This window comes from Meriones unguiculatus, chromosome 14 (assembly GCF_030254825.1).
Source record: "Meriones unguiculatus strain TT.TT164.6M chromosome 14, Bangor_MerUng_6.1, whole genome shotgun sequence".
NCBI classification, from domain to species: Eukaryota; Metazoa; Chordata; class Mammalia; order Rodentia; family Muridae; genus Meriones; species Meriones unguiculatus.
In genome coordinates, this window is record NC_083361.1 from 18,433,137 (window position 1) to 18,455,760 (window position 22,624).

Sequence of the window (22,624 nt, forward strand, 5' to 3'; positions counted from 1 at the left end):
GGAGATGTGTGTGTCAGGGCTCTGGAGGAAAGGCAGAAATGTTTTCTGATACCCCACCCTCTGAACAAGCTGAGGGGCCCAAGGGGCTGTGTAGAGGGAGGTGAGGTTCCTAAGGGATTGGCCTTCCTAGAAAGGACCTCTGCACTCTGCCTTGATTCCCCAGAGAATACCTGATGTGTTTGTGTGTCCTGGCAGTAGGACACAGGGCCAGCATGCCGTTCCCACTATCCTTCCCTGGTTTGTCATCAGTGATAGCACCTGCCTGTCATGCCACCCCTAGAACTCATGGGGGTTCCCCAGGTCCATCCTCAGGCAGGCCATAGTGAAACCCATACCATTCCTCCGTAGCTCCCATGTGCTTACTCTTAGGTCTTAAAACTAACGAGAATAGGAAGAATGCAGCCAGCCCAGCCCAACAGCTGTAGCCCTGCCTTGTGTTTGCCTTAGTGGGCATCTTTATACAGATGAATATAGTTCTCTTTATTTTTGGCTTTTTGCATTTTATTTTTTGTCCTCCCTCTCACCTCCCCCCTCCCAAAAAAAAAAAAAAAACCAGAAAAATTTTCAACAACAGAAAAAGTTCAATGTATAGCTATGGGTGGTGGCACACACCTTTAATCCTAGCACTTGGGAGGCAGAGGCAGGCAGATCTCTGTGAGTTTGAGGCCTGCTCTATAGAGCGAGTTTCAGTACAGTCAGGGCTACACAGAGAAACCCTGTTTCAAAAGGAAAAACAAAAAGTTCATTATGTGTGTAAAGCACCTAGATGAATACCTGGGAAAAAAAGAGCACTGTATACATTTCTGGTGTTACTGTGTGATGACAATTCTCCACCTGTGCTCCAGGCATTTTACCTGATGAAAGTCCCCGCCGAGGTGGTCCTGCTGGGCCCTACTGTCAGTCACAGCGGCTGGCACTGTATGCCCAGGCCACAGAAGCATTGCTGAAGTCTGGAGCTGCCTATCCCTGTTTCTGTTCACCACGGAGGCTAGAGCTCCTGAAGAAGGAAGCTCTGAGGAGCCTTCAGACACCCCGGTGAGAGTCAACTCTGGATGCCTCCCTGTGGGGTGGTGTTTGTTGCTATTGTTTCTGCAGGTCAGTTATCTGCAGGGTGTAGCTGGGTTCTTTGGTTCTGGGTATCTTTCAAGGCAGCAGTTGGACTGAAGTCAAGCCTGCCGTTCTCTGGAGTTTTGCCTGAGGAGGATTCACCGCTATCTTCTCCCTAGAGGCTGTGGGTAGGCCAGGGATCTCAGTAGTTGGCTGTTTCTTGTCACATGGGTGTTCTCTGGTTAGAGAGAACTAAGTGTCAAAATATAAAAAATATACGAAAGGTTTGGTTTGGTTTGGTTTTTTCCTAAGCTGAGGACCAAACCCAGGGCCTTGCGCTTACTAGGCAAGTGCTCAACAAGTGAGCTAAATCTCCTGCCTATACCTCTCTTTCTTTTTTTTCTCTTTGGTAGTGCTTGAGGTTATAGAAATAGACCGGTGCGTGCTAGGCAAGCATTCTTCTAACTCTACTGTATCTCCAAGCGACACGGGTCATTGCATAGGGCTGCTCACAACCTGGCAAATACACCTAACTGTAGAGGTGACATCTTACCACTTGTGTTCTGTTCCTTAAAAAGAAGTATGAGTCCAGCCTATACTTAGAGAGAAGACATTATAGAGCATGAATGCCAGGAGGCAGGATCACAGTCATTGGGGCTTAAGAGAAGCTGCTGGCTGTACTGAACCTCAGGCAACATTTTCTGTAATAACTATCATAATGCATAGAATTTTTTTCTGGACTGGAGAAAGTGGTCAGTAATTAAGAATATTTGCTGGGATATGTATGGTGACATGCACCCTTAATCCTAGGACTCAGGCGGCAGAGGCAGGAAGATCTCTGAATTTTAACTTAGCCAGTTCAACATAGTGAATTTCAGGACAGCCAGAATTTTGTAAAGAGATCCTGTCTCCAAAAACCAAACCAAACCAAACAAAAACAAAAACAAAACGCTCCTAACACTCACATGGAACAGTTCATAACTACCTCCAGTTCCAAAGAAGTCTGATTCTTCTGGCCTCTACAAGCACAAACACACATACACACACACACACACACACACACACACACAGTACTCAAAACTAAAAGTAATAAAAATTTCAGGGTGTGGTGGTACATGTTTCTAATTCCAGCTCTCAGGAGGCAGATATCTGTGAGTTCAAGGCCAGCCTGGTTTACAAAGCAGATACCTGTGAGTAAAGGCTGGTAAGGGCTACCCAGTATAATCCTGTCTCAAAAATAAATAAATAGGGGCTGGAGAAATGGCTCAGTGGTTAAGAGCACTGTCTGCTCTTCCAGAGGTCCTGAGTTCAATTCCCAGCAACCACATGGTGGCTCACAACAACCATCTCCACCCTCTACTGCCCTCTTAGAGCCCTAATATGCATAAAATAAGTAAATGAATAAAATCTTTAAAAATTTTTCTTAAAATAAATAAATAAATAAATAAATAAATAAATAGAAATTAAAAATCTAAAAAAAAATTGTGTAATACTTATATTTCACATATATGCAGACATATTTGTTTGTTTACTTATGGTTTTTTGAGACAGGGTTTCTCTGTGTAGCCTTGGCCATCCTGGACTCGCTTTGTAGACCAGGCTGACCTCGAGCTCACAGCAGTCCGCCTGCTTCTGCCTCCCTGAGTGCTGGGATCACAGGTGTGTACCATCGCACCCAGCTCTTACATTTCTTTTGACATGTTAAACTTACTTGCTGAGTGGTCAGCACATGTCCCAGTGTGTGGAAGCCAAAGGACAGCTTTCATGAGCTGATGTTCTCCTTTTACCATGTGGGAACTGAACTTAGGTCGTCAGCTTTAGCAGGAGGCACCCTTACCTACTGAGCTATCTCACTAGCTTCATGTTTAATACTCAAACTACACAAAAATATAGAGAAACATTTCTCCTCTCCCTCCCTTTGACCGTTCATTTCCCCTCTCAAGACGCAGTTGGTACTAGGTGGTGGTTAGTGCATATGTTAATAGATGGTATTGACTGCTACCTTTTCCAGTCAGTGGCAGTGTGCACTATACTGCACACCTCCTGTCTTGGGGGAGCTTCCATATAAACCCAGATATTTTTTTCCTATCATATAGTATTGCATTTATGGCATGGCATGGTGACATTTGCCTGTGATCCCAGCATTCAGAAGGCAGAGGCAGGAGGATCAGGAGTTCAGGGTTATCTTTAGTGACCTTGGGACTTTGAAGCCCTTCTGGGCTTTGTGAGACCTTAAACAACAAAACATCCTGTTTGAAATGCTATGGGTTACTAACTCTGTTCCTTATTAATCAACCTTTATGTCTTTTATGCTTTATAAAGGGAGGAGTTGTGGTGAGTGTGGTAGTTTAAATGAGAATGGCGCCAGTAGGTTCATGTGTTTGATACTTAGTCCCTAATTGGTGGAGCTGTTAAGGTAGGTTTAGGAAGTGTGACTTGTTGCAGGAGGTGTGTCACTAGAGGTATCTTTGAGATTTCAAAAGACGAGCCATTCCCAGTATGCTCCCTCTGCCTTCTGCTTGCCAGTCACGATGTGAACTCTCAACTGTTCCTGGTGCCATGCCTTTAACTCCACCACCATCAACTCTAACCTTCTGAAACCATAAACCCAATTTAATGCTATCTTCTATGAGTTTCCTTGGTCATGTTGTTTTGACACAGCAATAGAAAAGAACCCAATACAGTAAAGGAGCATTAAAATACATAATTTGTATCTTGATATGTATGTGGGATAGTTTATTTGCTGTGATAAAATACCCTGATAAAAGAAATTAAAAACAAAAGGCTTTCTTCTGGCTCACAGTTTCAGAGCACAGTCCATCATGGCAAAGAAGTCCATTATTTCCACAGTTGGGATGGAGGAAGCAATGAATGCTGGTGCCCAGCTGCCTTTCTTCATTTTATGCAGTCCAAAATCCCAACGCAAGGAATGGTGCAGACGGGTTTTCATGTGTCAGTTCACTTAATCAGTATAATCCCTCATACAGTCTTAGAGGCTAAACTTAATCTAAATAATCCCTCACACCTGGGAGGTGTACCTAGAGGCTTGTCTCCTAGGTGTGTTCAGATACTGTCAAATTGACATCATTATTACCCATCATAGATTTCTTCCAAAATGTAGACTTTACTTGGGGGTCTGTGTATAGCTGGGTGTGGTAGTACGCTCCTGTAACCAAGCACTTGGGAGATAGGGGCAGGGGTAACAGAAGTGAAAGGACATCCTCAGGATGTAGTGAATTTGAGTCCAGCCTGGACTAAGAACTCTCTCCTGTTACCCATTTCAGCAAAACAGACAAGTCCAACCATATTGCCATGATAGATCCCACTCCGTGCTTTTTCTAGTTTACACTGTTATCAGCAATCGCTGGACAAAGACTAGATGTTTAAACATTCACTGCCTTTTTACCTCTGAGATAAACGGGCTGGCCTCCAACTCGAACTCTTCTAATTTCAGTCTCTCAGGTGTTGAGTTAATAGATATCTACCATCTGTTGTTTTTAATTGTTATCAGCCTGAGGAGTTAGGTGTATCAAGAACTGAGTTTGCTGCCAGGCACGTGCCTTTAGTCCAGCACTCAGGAGACAGAGGCAGGTGACTCTGAGTTTGAGGTCAGCCTAGTCTACAGAGCAAGTTCCAGAGAAACCCTGTCTCAAAACAAAAAAAGGAACTGAGTTTGCAAGTTTCACATTTGTGTAAACTAGGACACTATTGGATATATATTTAAATGTTAAGGATGACAGAGGCCAGTAAATTAGTTCAGCCTGTGAAGTTGCTTTCTGCGTAGGCATGGAATCCTATGTTGTAGCCTCAGGGCCCATGTGAAAGGTAGAAGAGCACTGACTCCGCAATGCTGTTCTTTGACTGCCACAAACGCACCATGGCATTGGCACTTCATACACACAAACCATAATAATGTGTCTTTTAAAACCTTTCTTCCTTTTTTTGTTTGTTTTGTTTTTTCAAGACAGTTTCTACATGCAGCTACCCTGGAACCAGATCTAGACCAGGTTATCCTTGAACTCTGAGAGCCACCTGCCTCTTCCTCTTGAGTGCTGGTATTAAATGTGTTTATTACCACATTCGGCTAAAACGTTTTTTAGGTGGCAAACTAGGCCCTGGAGAGTTGGCTTAGTAGTTAGGAGCTCATATTACTTTTGCACAGGACCAGAGTTTAGCTGTCAACACCCACATTAGGCAACTCAGGGCTCCTGTAGCTCCAGCTCCAGGGCCATCCAGAAACCCATACCTACGGGTACTATGCTCATATGCACATATATGCACCCAATTTTTAATAACAATTTTTGAAGGAGCGATCAGAAAAAAAAGTAAAAGATAAAATAAAAAGTGAAATCAGCAGTCATTCTCAGTACTTTCTCTAGTAGACAGTTCATCTGGGCTGTGCTTACCCTGCAGGTTCTAGCTTAGCAGGACTAAAGTTTGGGTCTGAGTTTGTCATGAGTTCACAAGTGACGCTGATGCTGGGAGTCAACACCCTACTTTGGAAATCTGGAGATAGATGACTCTAAGCTAAGAGCAGCAGCAGCCTCTCTGACTGTTACCCTGCCTGCTGACAGCCTTGCCTTCTCTCCCTTAATTGTGTGTGGAGTTAATAGTTTCAACATGGCTTCTCAGAGGGTAGCATCCAGAGTGCTCCTGGGAGGTATAAAAAAAAGGAGTTTCTTTTTTCCCCTTACAGGTATGTATGTCTTAACCTTGTTGGAGAGAAATGTCTTTCCCAGGACCTTAGCCTTTCCTTAGCCACCAAGTGTTGTTTTCTTGGATACTCAGTAATAGAATGGGTTTACATTCCTACCTGGCCTGATCACTCTTAGCAGGTCACAAGATTGCAAACTTGTTTGTACTCATTGTAATTCGGCTCTTGGTCTAAGCCTTTTTCCATGTCCTCCTTAGCAAGGGAAAGAGGACAATGATTAATAACTCAACAAACATTAGTGTCTGCCACAGTGTGTTATCTCACACAACTTTATTTTTAAACCCATTCTTGACAGAAGAATCTCCTTCAAGGGGTTAATGAGTTGCCTAAGGGCATAAGCTATCAGAAACCAAAGATAAGGGTTGGGATTATAGTTCAGTTGGTAGAGTGCTTACCAGCATGCCTAGGACCTTGAGTAAAATCTCCAGGACTGCAAGTAAAAACCCTAACTTGAGAGACAAGTGGGATATCTGATGATTCTCTTAGCTACTCAGCTGTTCTGTCTCTCAACAGGTATGACAATCGGTGTCGGAACCTGAGCCAGGCCCAGGTGGCGCAGAAGCTAGCCACAGATCCTAAGCCTGCAATCCGCTTCCGCCTGGAGGAGGCAGTGCCAGCCTTCCAGGACCTGGTATATGGCTGGACCGAACATAAAGTGGCCAGTGTGGAGGGGGACCCAGTTATCCTGAAGAGTGATGGCTACCCCACCTACCACCTAGCCTGTGTGGTAGATGACCACCACATGAACATCAGCCATGTGCTGCGGGGCTCTGAGTGGCTGGTCTCCACCTCCAAGCACCTCCTCCTCTATCAGGCCCTGGGCTGGCAGCCACCTCAGTTTGCTCATTTGCCCCTGCTCCTCAACAGGGATGGTAGCAAGCTGTCTAAGAGGCAAGGGGACATTTTCCTGGAGCATTTTGCTGCTGCTGGTTTTCTGCCTGAAGCCTTGCTTGACATCATTACCAACTGTGGCTCAGGGTTTGCAGGTACATACCCCCCAGAGTGGTTATGGCAGCCAATCTTGAGCTTTGATACAGACAGATCTGCTTGTCAGTCCCAGCATTGTCACCTATCAGTCATGTGATCTTGGACAAGTTCATTATTCTAGTCAGCACTGGTTATTGAGGCAGACAACTGTTTCCTCACTTGGTTTTCCCACACTGCTTTGTTGTTAATGGAGTGGGGCTCACAGTATGCATTGTCCCTGCCCTCAGACACCTAGAGTCTCATTAACCTTGTCTGTATGAGAGGGTTAAGGGTCTGCCCTGTAGGGTTAATGGGGAGCCAGTGAGCTTATAAATATGAGGAACCAGTTCACTGTCTGGCCACAGCATAGGCACAAAAGCTACAGACCTCATGATTACTGTAATTACACAAGTATGTGTGCTCTAACAGTATTACGGATGCTACTGTGAATCTAGCTTATTCCAGGGTTAGAACATAAACTTTGAAGAACCAAGTACCAAATGCGATGACTTCTGTGGCAAGAATTTTTGAAACCCTGGCAGTAACTTGATAATCCTAGTTTCTAAGGTGATTTGAGGCTTAGGAAGGTTGAGTAGCTTGCCAGTCACATCCTCTGTAAACGATACAGTTCTTGAGGCCTGTGCCTGACTCCCTTTGGACTGCACCAAAGGGAGCTGCTGCTTATAAAGAAGCTGCCTCCAGGGAGCTGTAGAGATGGCTCAGCAGTTAAAAGCTTTTGCTAGTTTTTCTGATTTTTGTTCCCAGCACCCATAGCTGCGTGTAACTCCAGTGTCAAGGGATCCCACCCTATTGAACCTGAGCACACACACACAAACTAAAAATAAGGAAAAAAAGTTAAAAAAAGCAGCAGCTTTCAGTCTTCGTGTGGTGTCCCAGCACTAGAAAGGCTGAATCCCAACACTAGAGAAGCTGAAGCAGGAGGATTGCTAGTTTGAGGTCAGTCTGGACTATATAAATACCACAGTCCTGTCTCAAATGAAACAGAAAAGCAGCAGCTTCCAGCACTGGGGGTCCACCGTGGCATGAAGGAAATTTGTAGGGTACGTAGTAACATCTGACTCACAATGAAGCACATCAGAAGCTGTGGAGTAACCAGACAGTAAGTGCTCTTGTGGCTTTGGTACAGTTGTGGTAGGGAGCCTACAGCTTGCTCATTTACTCTCCTTTGTGTGTGAAAGCAAGGCAGTGTGACCAACACCTGTATCCTGGTTATGTGGGAAACTGAAACAGGAGAATCAAAATCTGTAGCCTGGGCAATGCAGAAAGAAAAATAAAAGGAAGGACAGAAATAAGTAGATGAGGGAGGGACTGAGCAGCTGAGTGGGCTTACTTGCAGGGAACCAAATGGGCAGGACCCTGCCGGAGCTGATAACACAGTTTGACCTGACTCGGATCACCTGCCACTCAGCCCTGCTGGACCTGAAGAAGCTCCCAGAATTCAATAGGTAAGTGGGAGAGCCAAGCTCCCCACAAGTACACACCTATAATCCTAGCTCTTGGAAAGTTGAGACAGGAGAATTGTAAATTCTAGGCCAGCCTGGTTACATAGCATCCTCAAACCCACTATGTAGCCAGTTGATGACCTTGAGTTCTTGATCGTCGTACCTCTACCTCCCAAGTGCTTAAATTACTGGATTGTGCTAATACACTGACTCAGCTGTACTTGTTTCAAGGATATGACTTTATTAGGTCTGTGCCTTTGCTATATGTTACCTGTATGCGGTCCAGGACAGAATTTAAACAACTAGCAGACTGACAAAGTGAGCAGTGAGGCATGTCTTGTGAGGGGTCTGCAAGGGTGAGTGCATTCTAGCATGCCAGGTACAACACAGCTGTGCTTTTTATTCCACAGAAGTACTGTTTTAGGAAGAAATGGAGACCAGTCAGAGAGATACTTTGGGATGCCTCCCATGCCTCCCTGAAATCCAGGGGTCAGCAAAAAAGAAAGATTGGGACGGGAGGAGGTTTATGTAGGGAGAGAAATATTTTAGAACTGATGCCCATAGATTTAATCTAGCCAAGCTGGATTATACTCAAATGTTTTCTGTCATGAAGCCACCTCCATGCTTACTTCAGAGACACAGTAAAGATATTAGTAGACATATTAATGTCTCAGCAGCAGCCGCAGCAATAGCAATACTGTGTATGAACATGGGAAAGTGATTAAGATTCATTTAGCTTGACTGTTTCCCAGGCTTGGACTTGTGGTATATCAATTAGTATCAATTAAGCATGGCCAGGAGGGTCTCTGGTTTTGTTTTGTTTTGTTTTTCTCCTTACTGCCTGGCCTTGCTGCTTTCTGTACTTTATCTGTATGTTTTCTGTAATACTCTTAAAATTTGTTTTTCCAATCAAATTACGCTTGCCTGTAATTCCAGCATTCAGGGGGCTGAGGTAGGAAGATGGAGACATGTAGGCCAGCCTAACTTCATAGAACCTGTCTTAAACACCAGAACCAAAGCAAAAGGTTTTTAATTGCTTTTTGCCAGTCTGGATTCTAGCTAGCTTCACACAGTGACTTGTCTTTCGTCCTGTGACATGCAAGGTGCCTCAGACTCCTGCAGGTCTGCAGCCCTTGAATGGGTGGCTTCCAGGCCCTGGCATCAGTACTTCAGATCTAGTCCATGGTTAATCTTCACTGCCACCCTACCTCGGAGGCCGTCTTGTCCCACTCTGTCTGAGGTTCCCCAGCTTTCCAGTGGTTGTGTGGGTTACTGCAAACACCTGGCAGCTGGGCTTTGGACCCAGGACTGTCTCAGTCATGAGCCATTTACCACTTTACTATGTGGCTTTCCTCTGTAACACAGACAGGGGGCCACAGGACTTAGAATGGTTCCTGGTTCTGCAATGTTCTGTCACTCGCTGGCCCTTCCAGTCCTGTCAGGAAGAGGCAAAGGACAGCTGGGGGACTGAGGAGGACAGGGCTTGGTATGAGGGTTGAACTTATGGGGGCTTTGCTGTTCAGAAGGAGAAAATCAGTTAGGATTCCAGAAAGGAGGTAAATTTGAACTGACAAGAAAGCCCCAGCTTTGAAAGTGAGTGTTTCATTGAAATAGCCCCCTGCTCCAAATCGTAGGAATACATTTTTTGATCTCTCCTTTCAGATCAGTACTTCAAGTAAGGCTAGGAAGCACATTCCTGAATTCTTCTATGTAAACTCAGGTGCCTGTAGAGGTCAGGTGATAGTGTAGGAAGGGAGAATCTGGCAAGACACCAAGAAGGAGAGAGACAGGGCAACTGGAAGACTGTGGAGTCTGAGCCAGCAACATGGATCCAGCCTGCTCCAGCCAGTTAGAGCTGTGGACAGGGCCCTGTACACCCAGAGCTGCTCATTCCACACAGCCAAAATGTTCCTCGCTGTGATCTGGTTTAAAATAGCTTCTTGGCTGGGTGTAGCTCAGTTTTAGACTGCTTTGTATGCTGGGTTTGCTCCTTACCAACTCAGAAGTAACAGGAAAAAGACAGCTACTATTTTTAAAACACTGAAAATGCTTGGTATGGAGTTAATACATCTTTAATCCTGGCACTTGGAGTGCAGAGGCAGGTGGATCTCTGATTTTGAGGCCAGGCCAGCTAGAAATATATAGGGAGACATTGGTTTTGTTTTTGTTTTGTTTTGTTTTGTTTTTTGTTTTGTTTTTAAAAATTGAGCTGAAGAGATAGCTCAGCAGTTAAGAGCACTGACTGCTTTTCCAGAGGACCAGGGTTCAATTCCCAGCACTTACATGGCAGCTCACAACTGTCTGTAACTCCAAGATCTGACATCAGATATTCTTGCAGGCAGAACACCAATACAGATAAAATTTTTTAAAAAATCAATAAAATAAGTATAAATAACACTGAAAACAAATCATGTTTGCCTAGATTCAGGCTGGCTGTGACCTTGATCAAATCTTGTTCCTTTTATACCATGGACATTATGGGTTTTATAGCTGTGACAGTCTTCAAATCCCTACTGCTGCCCTGAGGGGAGAGGTTTGGCTTAGTCCTGAGGAATCAGTACCAGGGGATCCCCTTTCTTCACCCTCAGACTGCACCTCCAACGGCTGGTGAACAGTGAGGCCCAGAGGCCCCAGTTGGTGGAGAAGCTTCAGGCCCTGGTGAAGGAGGCATTTGGGAGCCAACTACAAGACAGCAATGTTCTGGACCCAGCATATATGGAGAGGATCATTCTGCTGAGACAGGTGTGGGTTTAGGGCACCCTTACCCCTTCCCGAGTTTCCCACGCTCTCCCAGTGCAAGGAGTGACTGCCTCTCTCCCCAGGGCCACATCAGCCGCCTGCAGGATCTGGTCTCTCCTACGCACTCCTACTTATGGACTCGGCCTGCTGTCCATCGAGAACAGCTGGGCACCGACTCGGAAAAGGTGGATGTGATTGGCAGACGATTGCTGGGGTAAGTGTTCGTACCCCTGGCTGAGGGTGTGGCACACCCTTCCCACTCTTTGCCACGGCTTCTCTCCACCGGATGGTAGCTCTTAGTCCCCATCACAAAACTATAACAAGCTGGAGAAAAAAAAAAAAAAAAAGGCTCTCTTACTCACTTCTGAGGTAAGGACAGCACCCCTGAAGGCCCAGGTGGCTTCCTCCCTGAGTCTCCTTTTCCTCAGCTGTGTGTAAGGAAGAGAGGATCTGGCTTACTGTAACAGTAACAGGATTTTTATTTCATTAAATTCTTAAATACTTATTTTTAATTTAAGTGTATGAGTGTTTTGCCTACCTGTATACCATGTGTGCGTCTCTCGTATTAATATACCAAAACTTTTTAAACCTGGATATTGGAAGCAGGGAAGTTATGCCCTGGTGCAGTCTTCCATCAGCCTAGTTCTTGTTATCCACTTTTTGACCAAAAGGTGACAATGTTTGGGTGTTTTAGATGTCTTTTTCTTTTTTTAAGAGATAATTCTGAGCCAGGTGGCAATGGCACATGCCTCTTGTTTGTTTGTTTGTTTGCTTTTTGTTTTTTTGAGACAGGTGTATCCTTGGCTATCCTGAACTCGAATTGTAGACCAGGCTGTCCTTGAACTCACAGCAGTCCCCTTTCCCAGCACTCAGGAGGCAGAGGCCAAAGGATCTCTGTGAGGCCACACCGGTCTGCAGAGTGAGTTCCAAGACAGCTAGGGCTACACAGAGAAACTCTGTATTGAAAAACAAAACAACAGAAAAAGAGAAATAGGTTCTGTATGCTGCTCAGGCTAGTCCCAAACTGAGCTCAAATGAGCTCTCCGTCATCTTTCCAAGAAGCTTAGACTGTAGGCATGGACTACTGCACTCAGCAGTATAACTAGATGTGTCCAATCCTTGAAAGTCTCCTCAATCCTTTCTTTGAATAACTTTCCTGTGACACCACTTCAAATAGAATTTAATTCATCTCTTTATGTACATTAGGGTTGCTTCCAAGTTTTGCTTTTGGAAATAACTGCAGTAAATAACATTGCATGGATATATTACTAAACATATTTGCAAGTCCATTCCCTAATCAGTGCCCAAGAGCTAATATCATCAGTAACTTGGGACATTCCATAGTAGGGTCCTCAATTCTGTTTGCTGTTTGTTGTTGTTTGAGACAGGATCTCACTGTGTATCCTAGGCTGATCTGGATCTCAAGGGATAGATCAGGCTTGCCTCAGACTCAAGAGATCTGCCTGCTTCTTCCATCCAAGTGCTAGGATTTAAGGTGTGCTACCACATCCAGCTTTTTTTCTTTTTAAATCTATGTGGGTATGTCCATATGAATGCAGCACCCATGAAGGCTAGAGAAAAATTGAGCTACCTAGTGTTCTCTGAAAGAGCAATATAAGCTCTAAACGGCTGAATGATCTCTTGAGCTATTAATTCTAATTCACCAAGACCATGTCTTAATTTCTCATCCTCGTCTTGGGTTATATTTTAGAGGCTGTGGCTCCTACTCAAGTCAGGAAAGCTGACACCCAAATGCCTAGGAGCCACCAGACCACTATAAGTCTCTTTTGTGTCATTGCTAAGCTCTTAGCCAGCTCTTCCTGTCCTGGGCTGCCATTAGCAGCTGTCTGGGCCTGTCCTGTCCCTTGGCAGCCTCCTTCCCCAAATGCGATGACGTTGGGGAGTGCCCATCTTCTTTTTATATTGCATTTTGTATTTTTTTTTCTGTATTGTTTGTTTGTTTCTTTAAGACATGGTTTCTTTGTATAACCTTGGCTCTCCTGGACTTTGTAGGCCAGACTGGCCTTGGGCTCACAGAGATCCTCCTGCCTTTGCCTCCCCGATGCTGGGATTACAGACTTGCACCACCCTGCCCAGTTTGTTTTTAGTATTTCATCTCCTTGATTTTATAAACAGCAGTGATCCTGTACCCAGTTAATGATTGGCTTTGTCCAGTAGGGCTGCTATAGTAAAAATACCACAACCTTCTCTAAACAGATTTGAAGCGGGGGGGTCTACAGATGAGTGCTAGCTGAGTTAGTGGCAGCCAATGTCCTACTCCTGGGCTTAATCCTTGTTTTCATGTGCTGAGCTGCTGAAGTCTGACAATTGTTAAGGAAAGCTGTGCATACTGAGAGGCTGTCACTTCAAATCACTTATAAGATCACTTCCTGAGCTAGATGTACTTCCCACTGAGCAGTCAGAACTCAGCACAGTCAGAACCCCCTCAGGAGCAGGGGTTCTGCTCATAAGGCATTGGTATAGCACCTCCATTTTGGTTTGGTTTGGTTTTTGGTTTTTCGAAACAGGGTTTCTCTGTGTAATAGCCCTGGCTGTCCTGGACTCTATAGACCAGTCTGGCCTCAAACTCACAGAGATTCAACTGCCTCTGCCTCCCAAGTGCTGGGATTACTGGCATGAGCCACTGTGACCAGCTTGGCCTATTATTTTAAAAGTGTTTTTTAGCTTTTTAGTTTGTTTGGGTTTTTGTGTGTTGACTTCTTTGAACTGAAGTTGCAGGCGGTTGTAAGTCAACTGACATAGGTGCTGAGGATGGAATTTGGGTTCTCTAGAAGCAGTAAGTGATCATAACTCCTAAGCCATCTCTCCAGCTCCTGGGATACAATCTTAAGAATTCTGGGAAGCTGCTGTGGAGTGTAGGCTCCCACCACCTCAATCAGAGCTCGGGTGACTGGTTTACAAGTCCAGCTCTCACCAGTTGGGGACCACTCAAAACTCAAGTGCTTTTGGGAAAGGGTCTTAGCTTGGCTTCCAGGAATATGAGGGTAGTTGCTGGCTGATGGGGTTTAGATCATCAGTGTTTCCTTTTCTTTCTCTTCTTTTTTTTCTTTTTTTTTTTTTCCTCCTGAGACAAGGTTTCTCTGTGTTGCCTTGGCTGTCATAGAACTTGTTTTGTAGACTAGGTTGGCCTCAAACTCACAGAGATCCTTTGGCCTTTTCCTCCTGAGTTCTGGGATAAAAGGCATGTGCCACCATGCCTGGTGATCCTTTGTGTTTCTGTCTGTGGAAAAGAGGCTTCTGCCCAGCATGTTGGCAGTGGGGCAGCTCCTGGAGTGGGTGTTTCCTGATGTTTTCTTTCTATTCCACAGTGCTACATTCACCTTGGCAAATCTTAAAGCTGTTTCAAGTAATTCCTCAGAAATTATCCATTCCTATATACTGTGTCCAGCTCATTCCTAAGTTTTTATTTTAGGTTCTCCTGAAGTGTCTGTTGAGTATATATTAATACCAGCTAAGTGTAAGTTTTTATTGAAACATGGTATCCAATATTTTTGAGTGTTTACCATAAGTTCAGGGCTTTACTTAGTGCTGGTCATATTTTAGCTCTCTGTCACTTTCCTGTGCAGTACAGTTGCTATTACTGTCCCCACTTCATTGAGTGAGAAATAGAGGCATAGTGACTACATGGCAGTTAGTAAGTTCTCTTATTATAGTTCTTCTTATTTTTATTTTGACATTTATTCACTTTATGTGCATGGGGAAGGCACATGCCATGGTACATGAGCAAAAGTCAGGTGACAACTTGGGAGAAGTTAGTTCTCCTTCCACTGTGTGGGATCTGGGGATTGAGCTCAATTCACCAGGCTTGGTGGCAGTCTTTCTTACCACTGAGTCATCTCGCTGGCTTCGTGGGCATCCTTTTAGTCACCTATATGTAACTATTTGCCTGGGCCACCTATACATGTGGTCCTGTCATCCTATCACTGTTTGCCTGTAGAAGATTGGTGAATTCCCTACCCTTAGTAAACTGTGTTTGTGCTTTAGGTGATTAACAATCTTCTGAAGCATCCTCTCCCACCCTGGAGCTCCACCCTGCCAAGTCCGAGTTTCTCTGTATAGCCCTAGCTGTCCTAGAACTCACAGTGTAGATCAGGCTAGACTCAAACTCAGAGATCTCTCTGTCTCTGCCTCTTGAGATCTGGTATTAAAGACTTACACCATCACACCTGGCTCAGACTGGTTCTCTTTTAGGCTTTTAGAAAGATCTGGCTTGAGCCTAACTCAGGATATGGTGAACAGAGAACTGAAGAAGCTGTCAGAAGGTCTGGAAGACACCAAGTATAGCAGTGTGATGAAGCTCCTTCGAATGGCCCTCAGTGGACAACTGGTGAGATGGGACATGAGCTGAACCATTGCCTATAGCCCCTCATTGACCCTTCCAGCTAATGCTCACAGTCTGGCACTAAGGCCAGTCCAGAAAATAATAACCTAGTGATGAAACATGATCAGTCCCCTCATCACTGAGCATCTTCTGTGTGTAGGCACTGTTATTGTTAAGAGTGGAGAGAGTGTAAACAAATGCATACGATCCCTGCCTCTGTGGAGATCATTGAGAATAATACACAGATTATCAGTTTGCCAAAGGCAGAAAAACAGGCTCATGGAAGCCAGCTGTTGAGAACAATTTAAGACCAGTAGAGCTGGGTTGTAGCATTTGCCTAGCATTCATGAAGTTCTAGAGTTGATCCCCAGTACTGTAAAAATAAAACAAGAATAACTAGGTAAAAGAAAATACAATAAAAAAGGGGCCCCTGCTCCTAGGGTTGCTGCTGTGGGTTGGGGTTGGCCTGGGTTGTCTCCTACAGTTGGAGCTTTGGCATGAATTCTTTTTGCACAAAGAGGCAAATGATGGTGTTTTTCTCCTTTCTTAGCAAGGACCTCCTGTGGCTGAGATGATGGTGTCTTTGGGTCCAAAGGAAGTACGGGAACGAATCCAGAAGGTGCTTTCTAGCTAGGGAGAAGATGCATGGGACCAAGGAGGTGGCCCTGAGAGCATGTACACATGGAAACTGAATTCTGAGGAGAGCAGGAGGCCTGTGGCTCAGTGGGTCTCTTTCAGAATGAACAGTGGTAGAACACTCTGTTACCACTCTCTTCAACTGGCCATGGGGAACCCAGCCTGTTTTCCCCAAGGTATCTTAGAAGGATGACCTTCAGCTCATGTCTTGATTCTTCTCTATTTTTTTAAAGATTTTTTTTTTTCCTAATGTGGATGGGTGTTTTACCTGCATTTATTCCTGTATATCATATACATGCATGCAGTGTGTCTGCAGAGGCAAGAAGAAAGCATTGGATCCTCTGGAACTAGAGTTACAGACGGTTGTGGACTACCAGTTGGATGCTAGGAGTTAAACCCAGATCTTCTAATAGAGCAGCCGGTGTATAAATGATGAGCTATCTCTCTAGCCCTTTGTGTTGGTTTCATGCCACATTCTACAGCAGGTGTTAGGAGCTGATTTTCAGAAAAGATCAACAGTCCATAGGGCTGAGGTCTTGGTTCACTAGGCTGCATAACAAAATACCACCAAATATGGTGGCTTCAACAAAAAGATAATGATTTGTTTAGTGTCCTAGAGACTGGAAGTCCAGCGTGTCAATAGGGTCGGTTTCTTGTGGGAGACTCTCCTGGGTTGCAGACCCCATCTTATTGCAGTGTCTTCCTAGGATCTTTCCAGGTACAAGACCCCCGCAGGGCTTGTAGGATTCCTCAGGGTAGCAGTCTGCACCAGCAGTCCCTCTCCTGAGGAGAGCAGATGTATAACCCTCAGACTGTTGAGGAAGTGATAGTGGCTTGATCATAAAGGACCTTGCAGCTTCTTTCTGCTTCTTTCAAATCCTCACCTTTGGGAAAGCCAGCTTCCAGATCATGAAGAAGCTTAATCCCTTGTGTCTTAGAAGGGTCCACATGACATCAGAGCCTCCTGCCATCGGCCATGTGAGTGAACCATATTGGAAGCTGGACTTTGGGTCCCAGCCAAGCACCTCCTGAGACACCCAGAGCTACAACACTCAGAACTTCTGGAACTTCAGGATTGTGAAACATTAAATGTTTGTTTAAAGCCACCTGCTTTAGGGGTAATTTTTACCTAGTGGTAGATTCCTGCTATTCTCTCCTTGCCCAGGTGAGTATGGGAAAGAAAGAGCTCTTGAACTTTGCTTAAGGGGGGAAAAAGTTCTTTGTTTGCAAAAAAAAATCAAGCCAAAATTGGGTGGAAATAAAGTAAGACAAATCTGGAAAAACCATAGAACAGAACCACATATTAGAGAAAATGGTGTGCTTGTTAGTTTTTGTTAACTTAACATAAACTTAATTTATAAATAACTTTTATAAATAAATAAAACAGTACTTTTATTTTGAGACAAAAGTCTGTGTTGTCCTGGCTGGTACTTGCTACATATTCCAGGTTGGCCTCAAACTCCCAGAGGTCCACCCTCCTTTGCCTCCCGAGAACCGAGATCAAAGGCATATACCACCATGTTTAGCTTGGGAAGAGGGACTCTTAATTGAGAAAAAGCCATTACAAAATTGGTCTGTGGGACATTTTCTTGAATAATGATTAATGTGGAAGGGCCCTATCCACTGTGAGTGGTGTCGTCTCTGCCAGATGATCCTGGATAGAGTAAGAGCAGGCCTCTGTCTCTTACCCCAACTCTTTATTTTTTTTAAACATTTTTATTATATGACTTTTTATTGAATGTTTTGCCTTGCATGTGTGTTTGCTTTGTGTATGTCAGGTCCCCGTGGAGGTCAGAAGAGGGCATCAGGTCCCCCAGAACAGGAATTATAGGTAGCTATGAGCTGCCATGTGGATGCTATGAATCAAATGGGTCCTCTATAAGAGCAGCCAGTGTGCTGAGCCATCTTTTCACTTCCCATCTCTTTAATTAAGTGACATCAGAACTATTGCTCTTGAAATATTAAAAATTATTATTTCCGGGCTAGAGAGATGTCTCAAAGGTTAAGAACACTTGACTGTTCTTCCAAAGGTCCTGAGTTCAATTCCCAGCAATCACATGGCAGCTCACAACCATCTATAATGAGATCTGGTGCCCTCTTCTAGTGTGTAGGCCCACATTGCAGACAGAACACTGTAGAGGTAATAAATAAATAAAAATTTTTAAATGGTTATTTCCAGTGGGATAGCACATGCCAGTTATCCTAGCCTTCAAAAGGCTGAGGCAAGCTGGGAGCAATGGCACATACCTTTAATCCCAGCCATCTAGAGGCAGAAACAGGTAGGTAGATCTCCAGAGTTCAAGGACAGCCTGTTCTGCAGAACTGTTTCAAGACATCTGGGGCCATACAGTGAAACCCTCTCTAGGAATGGGGGTGGGGCTGGGGCTGGGGCTGAGGCAGAAGGAAGGTGAGCTCAAGATCATCCTAAGCCACAAAGGCCAAAAAGGAGGGAGAAACTCACAGGCTGGTGCTCAGGGAATGTGACTGTTTTCCCAAAGTGACAAATGCCAATAGGCCTAGGATGGTGTATTGGGCCAGCATTTTGGAGGTGAGGAGTGGAGGATCAGCAATTCAAGGTCAACATCCTCATCTCCATATAGAATTATTTAACTTATTTTTAAATTATTTGTGTAGTGTGCAGGTGTACATGTGAAGTCAGGGGTCAACTTTTAGGAATCAGTTTTCATCTCACCTTCAATGGAGGTTCCAGGGATTGAATTCAGGTCACCAGACTTTTAACAAGTACTTGTTTCTCACGGAGCCAAGATTGAGGACAGCCAAGGCAACGCAGTGAGACCTTGTCTCCCTGCCCCAGCAAAAAACTCCCTCAATGAGCCATTGTGCCTACCTCCATAATGAATGTGAGGAAAACTTGAGCGTTATTAGATCCAGTCTTAAACAGAAAATGTTAAATTGATTCTGACAAATGCTATAACCTGATGAGCCTTGTGCTAAGTGAGAAGGAGACAATGCAGAACAGTGGCTGTCAGGGTGAGGGAGAGGAAGTGAGGAATTATTGCCTGAAGGCTGTAATGTTTTAATAACTGTTGGATACAATCCTCAAGTCAACCCAATCCTCAGCATTGTTATCCTTTGAAGCAGTAATTGTGATTGTAAGGAATAAAGCTGACTCAGTAACAATCCACCAGGGAATGCATTGGAAACTCTAGGACTCACAGAACCAAAGGACAGGACTTCCAACCTCTAGGGTGATGGGAATCTACTTGAAGCCCACTGGGACCGGAGGCAGCTGAAGTTCTGTGTCCAAACTCCCAGGAAAGCATCTTGTCAGCCTGGTCAGCTTTCCGCCTCTTGTCCTGTCGGCTGTGTTTAGTGGGGCAGTTGGGTAGTGGCGACATCTGCAGGGCACCCACTGCAGGAGAGGAATGCTTCCTCTTTTAGGGATTGTCTGTTCAGCAGGTTTAGAGACTGTTTCAGAAAAGTATGTTTCAGTAGCCAAATTTGCAATCTCCTTCATACTTCCTATATCTAACTTAGCTTTTGTCTCAGGATTAGGGATGTCTAGGTAATAGAGTCGTCGTTGTCTAGAATGCACAGAACCCTGGGTTCGATCCCCAGCACCACAAGATAAGATGAAAAACATTGTACTTACTCATGTGTAGAATTCATATTTACTATTTTAAAAATTTTTGAGATTGAGGTACACAGGAACTTTGTTATTCTTGGTTGTAAGTATTTGATACATTGCTTGATAAAGAGTAGGAAATCAAGTTAAACCTCATGAATAAAGTTGTTCATCTGTCAGACCATGGTTTCATCATCAGCTGGCTTAACTCTGCCAGATCCCAACAGTCTCCCAGCATCACTTCTTCCCTTCCAGGAAAAAAAATTCTCCCTTACAAGAACTGTTGTAATTAGCTGTCTGGTCTGTTGCCGGTGATTTCTATTGAGTCCTGATACCTGGAAAGGGATGACTGTGAAAGACCAAAGTATGGCCAGTTGGGATGGTTCAATCTGTGGGAGATCTGAATTATAACTTCTAACTCTAAGGCTTATTATGTCAGGGAAATTATATCTGGGTACAAGCTTTCAGACACACAAATACAGGTTCTAACCTGCTTAAACTAGATTTCTTTCCACATAACTGAAAGTTCAGTGGTAAACTAGGTTGTGGAACTGTTGACTTAGTGGCAGAAAGGCTCAGGGTCATCATTCAATTCCACTGCTGCTCTCCCGGCCACAGATCTGCAGCAGCCTCTGCTCACAGTCAGCCGCCACTTCCTTCTCTTGTCTGCTGGGGAGAGTGAGTTTCTGTGGCTCCAAACACAAAGCCATTTCTACAGGCATCCTCCAACTCAGCTTCCCATTTTTGTGCCCATCACTGCTAGAGAAAAGGGGATTTCCAGACATCAGTCAGACTCAGAGATGGAATGGGCTCTGCTCATCTGTACCTGTGCCTGAAAACCAAGTCAGGGTTTAGTGAAGACAAAGATGTGGGTGTTCTTGGGTAGGTGAGGAGCCTTGAAATGTTTAGAGCAGAGAAGTGACAAAGATCAGTTTTGTTTTGGGAAGGTTATGCTTGGCAGCATGCTGAGGAGAGATTAGAGCAGGGACAGACTAGAAGCAGAGCCAAGAGTGTATGTGAATGAGGTGGGTTCTTGGTTTGACAAAACTGAGTTTGCTCAGTATGGCCTACGAGGACCTGTATTAAAGTTCTCAGAGGAACAGAATCAAGTGGACATGTATCTAAAAAGAAATTTGGTGTAAGTTGCTCATGATTACAGAAGCTGAGCTCTCACCGTCTGCCACCCACAAGCTGCTGTTGAAGCTCACAGACCTGAGAGTCAGAAGCATCCATAGCGGAAGACAACCAGCGTCCCAGCTCAAGCTACCTGGAAGTTTTCTTTAAGGCCCCTCAACAGATGAAGTGAGCCCACCCACATGGGACAGCCATCGGACTTTCTTTGTCTCCCAATTCTAGTTCTAATCCCTTCAAGAAACACCCTCCCAGGCACACACAGAAAGCTACCTTGGTGCAGTCAAATTAACATAAAATTAACCATCAAAGGGGCTGAAGAAAAAGGAGGGCAACTGGAGAGATGGCTCAGTAGTTAGGAGCAATGGCTGCTCTTTCAGAGGACTCGGGTTCAATTCCCAGCACCCACACAGCAGCTCACAACCATCTGTAACTCTAGTTCCAGAGGATCCAGTGCTGCCTTCTGGCATCTAAACAAATACAAACACATAGATAAAACACCCATAAAAAGCCTCAGATGTGTCATTTAATTGGATCAGGTGTCAACAGAGGCAATCAAGGGCAGTCATTATACTGAGTAAGAATATGGTTTTCAGTGCCCAGGGGCTTCATATCACTTGTGGTTACTATTTTATATTATATTAGACGTGATAAGAACATGACTGGCAAGTCTTTAAATTTAGGAAGCAGAACAGATTAAGCACTTTTTGATGATCTTGGGATTTCCAACTTTACGGTCAGATCTTGGCAAACTATTGGGGTGCCAGCCATTCGTTCTAAACCTGGAAAGTCAGCTCCACCCCCTATCTCTGTGCTTCCTTGCTGGCTTCGGTAGCATAGCCCCAACAAAGGATCTTTTCTGTCTGCAGAGTACCTCACCCCTTTTGGCTAGGTCTGTCTAATCTTCACTCATTTATGGAACAAACATTGGGTGCTTGGTTCTGTTAAGCCTGAGGGTGTTGAGGGAAAATAAAACAAGACCTTAACTGTGTGTGTGCTACATAGGTTTGTTAACCCTTATTGTGCAAGTCTGAAATAGGGCCTCTGTGTAGCCCAGGGTGGCCTTGAACTCTTCCATTTCCAACTAACTTGCAAGTTTTGGAATTATAGGCATATGCTTGCCACCACGTCCAACTGTTACCCTTTTTAATTTTTTTAATTTATTATTTATACAGTATTCTGCCTGCATGTGTGCCTGCAGGGCAGAAGAGGGCACCCTATCTCAATATAGATGGTTGTGAGCCACCATGTGGTTGCTGGGAATTGAACTCAGGACCACTTAGGAAGAGCAGCCAGTGTTCTTGCCCTCTGAACCATCTCTCCAGCCCCCAACTGTTATCCTTAATGATTGATAATTGTTAAGCTTTTTTTGGTTTGTTTTGAGACAGGGTCTCTCTCTGTGTAGTCCTGGCTATGTTAGCTGGCTGTGTAGACCAGACTAGCCTTTAACTCAAAGATCCTCCTGCCTCTGCCTCCTGAGTGCTGGGATTAAAGGCGTGCACCACCACACCTAGCTGCTAAGCTTTTAAAAATGAAACAGCCGGGGCTGGAGAGACGGCTCAACAGTTAGGATGCTGCTCTTGCAGCAGAGAACGGGTTTGTTCCTCAGCAACCACATGGTGGCTCACAACTATTTGCAACTCCAGTTCTAAAGGTTCTGATGACCTCTAAAATCTTAAGAACTTTCTATGTCAGCCCCAGCTCTGAATAATGACATTTATAATATAATACTTATTTATAATAACTTTAGGCTTTGGCTTCCTGTTGTCCCCAACTAGCTCTTGTAGCCTATGTTAACCCATTTATATTAATCTACGTTTTGCCATGTGGTTCTTTACCTCCTCAGTTTCATTTGTCCAACTTTCTCCACGTCTCACAGGTGAATCTTCTCACTCCTCTTTCTTTCCCAGAGTTCCTATTGTCTCCTGCCTTTGTTACAACAGTTCATCTCTTTATTCAACAGACCAGAAGGTGATGGAAAGCAACGTTTTTAAAACATG

The 22,624-nt window shown here is 44.5% G+C and overlaps 1 protein-coding gene across 2 annotated transcripts in view; it reads left to right on the plus strand.

The window, feature by feature from the left end:
* The window catches only part of Ears2 (glutamyl-tRNA synthetase 2, mitochondrial), a 28,187-nt gene extending 10,872 nt beyond the window's left edge, over positions 1–17,315 (plus strand). For both annotated transcript variants that reach the window (XM_021640646.2, XM_021640647.2), the window contains exons 3-9: positions 846–1,035; positions 6,275–6,747; positions 8,085–8,193; positions 10,779–10,932; positions 11,013–11,143; positions 15,142–15,277; positions 15,822–17,315. In XM_021640646.2, the coding sequence (XP_021496321.1) occupies positions 846–1,035; positions 6,275–6,747; positions 8,085–8,193; positions 10,779–10,932; positions 11,013–11,143; positions 15,142–15,277; positions 15,822–15,905 (1,277 nt within the window). In that variant the 3' untranslated portion in view covers positions 15,906–17,315. The remainder of the gene's footprint in view (positions 1–845; positions 1,036–6,274; positions 6,748–8,084; positions 8,194–10,778; positions 10,933–11,012; positions 11,144–15,141; positions 15,278–15,821) is intronic.
* The last annotated feature ends 5,309 nt before the right edge of the window (positions 17,316–22,624 follow it).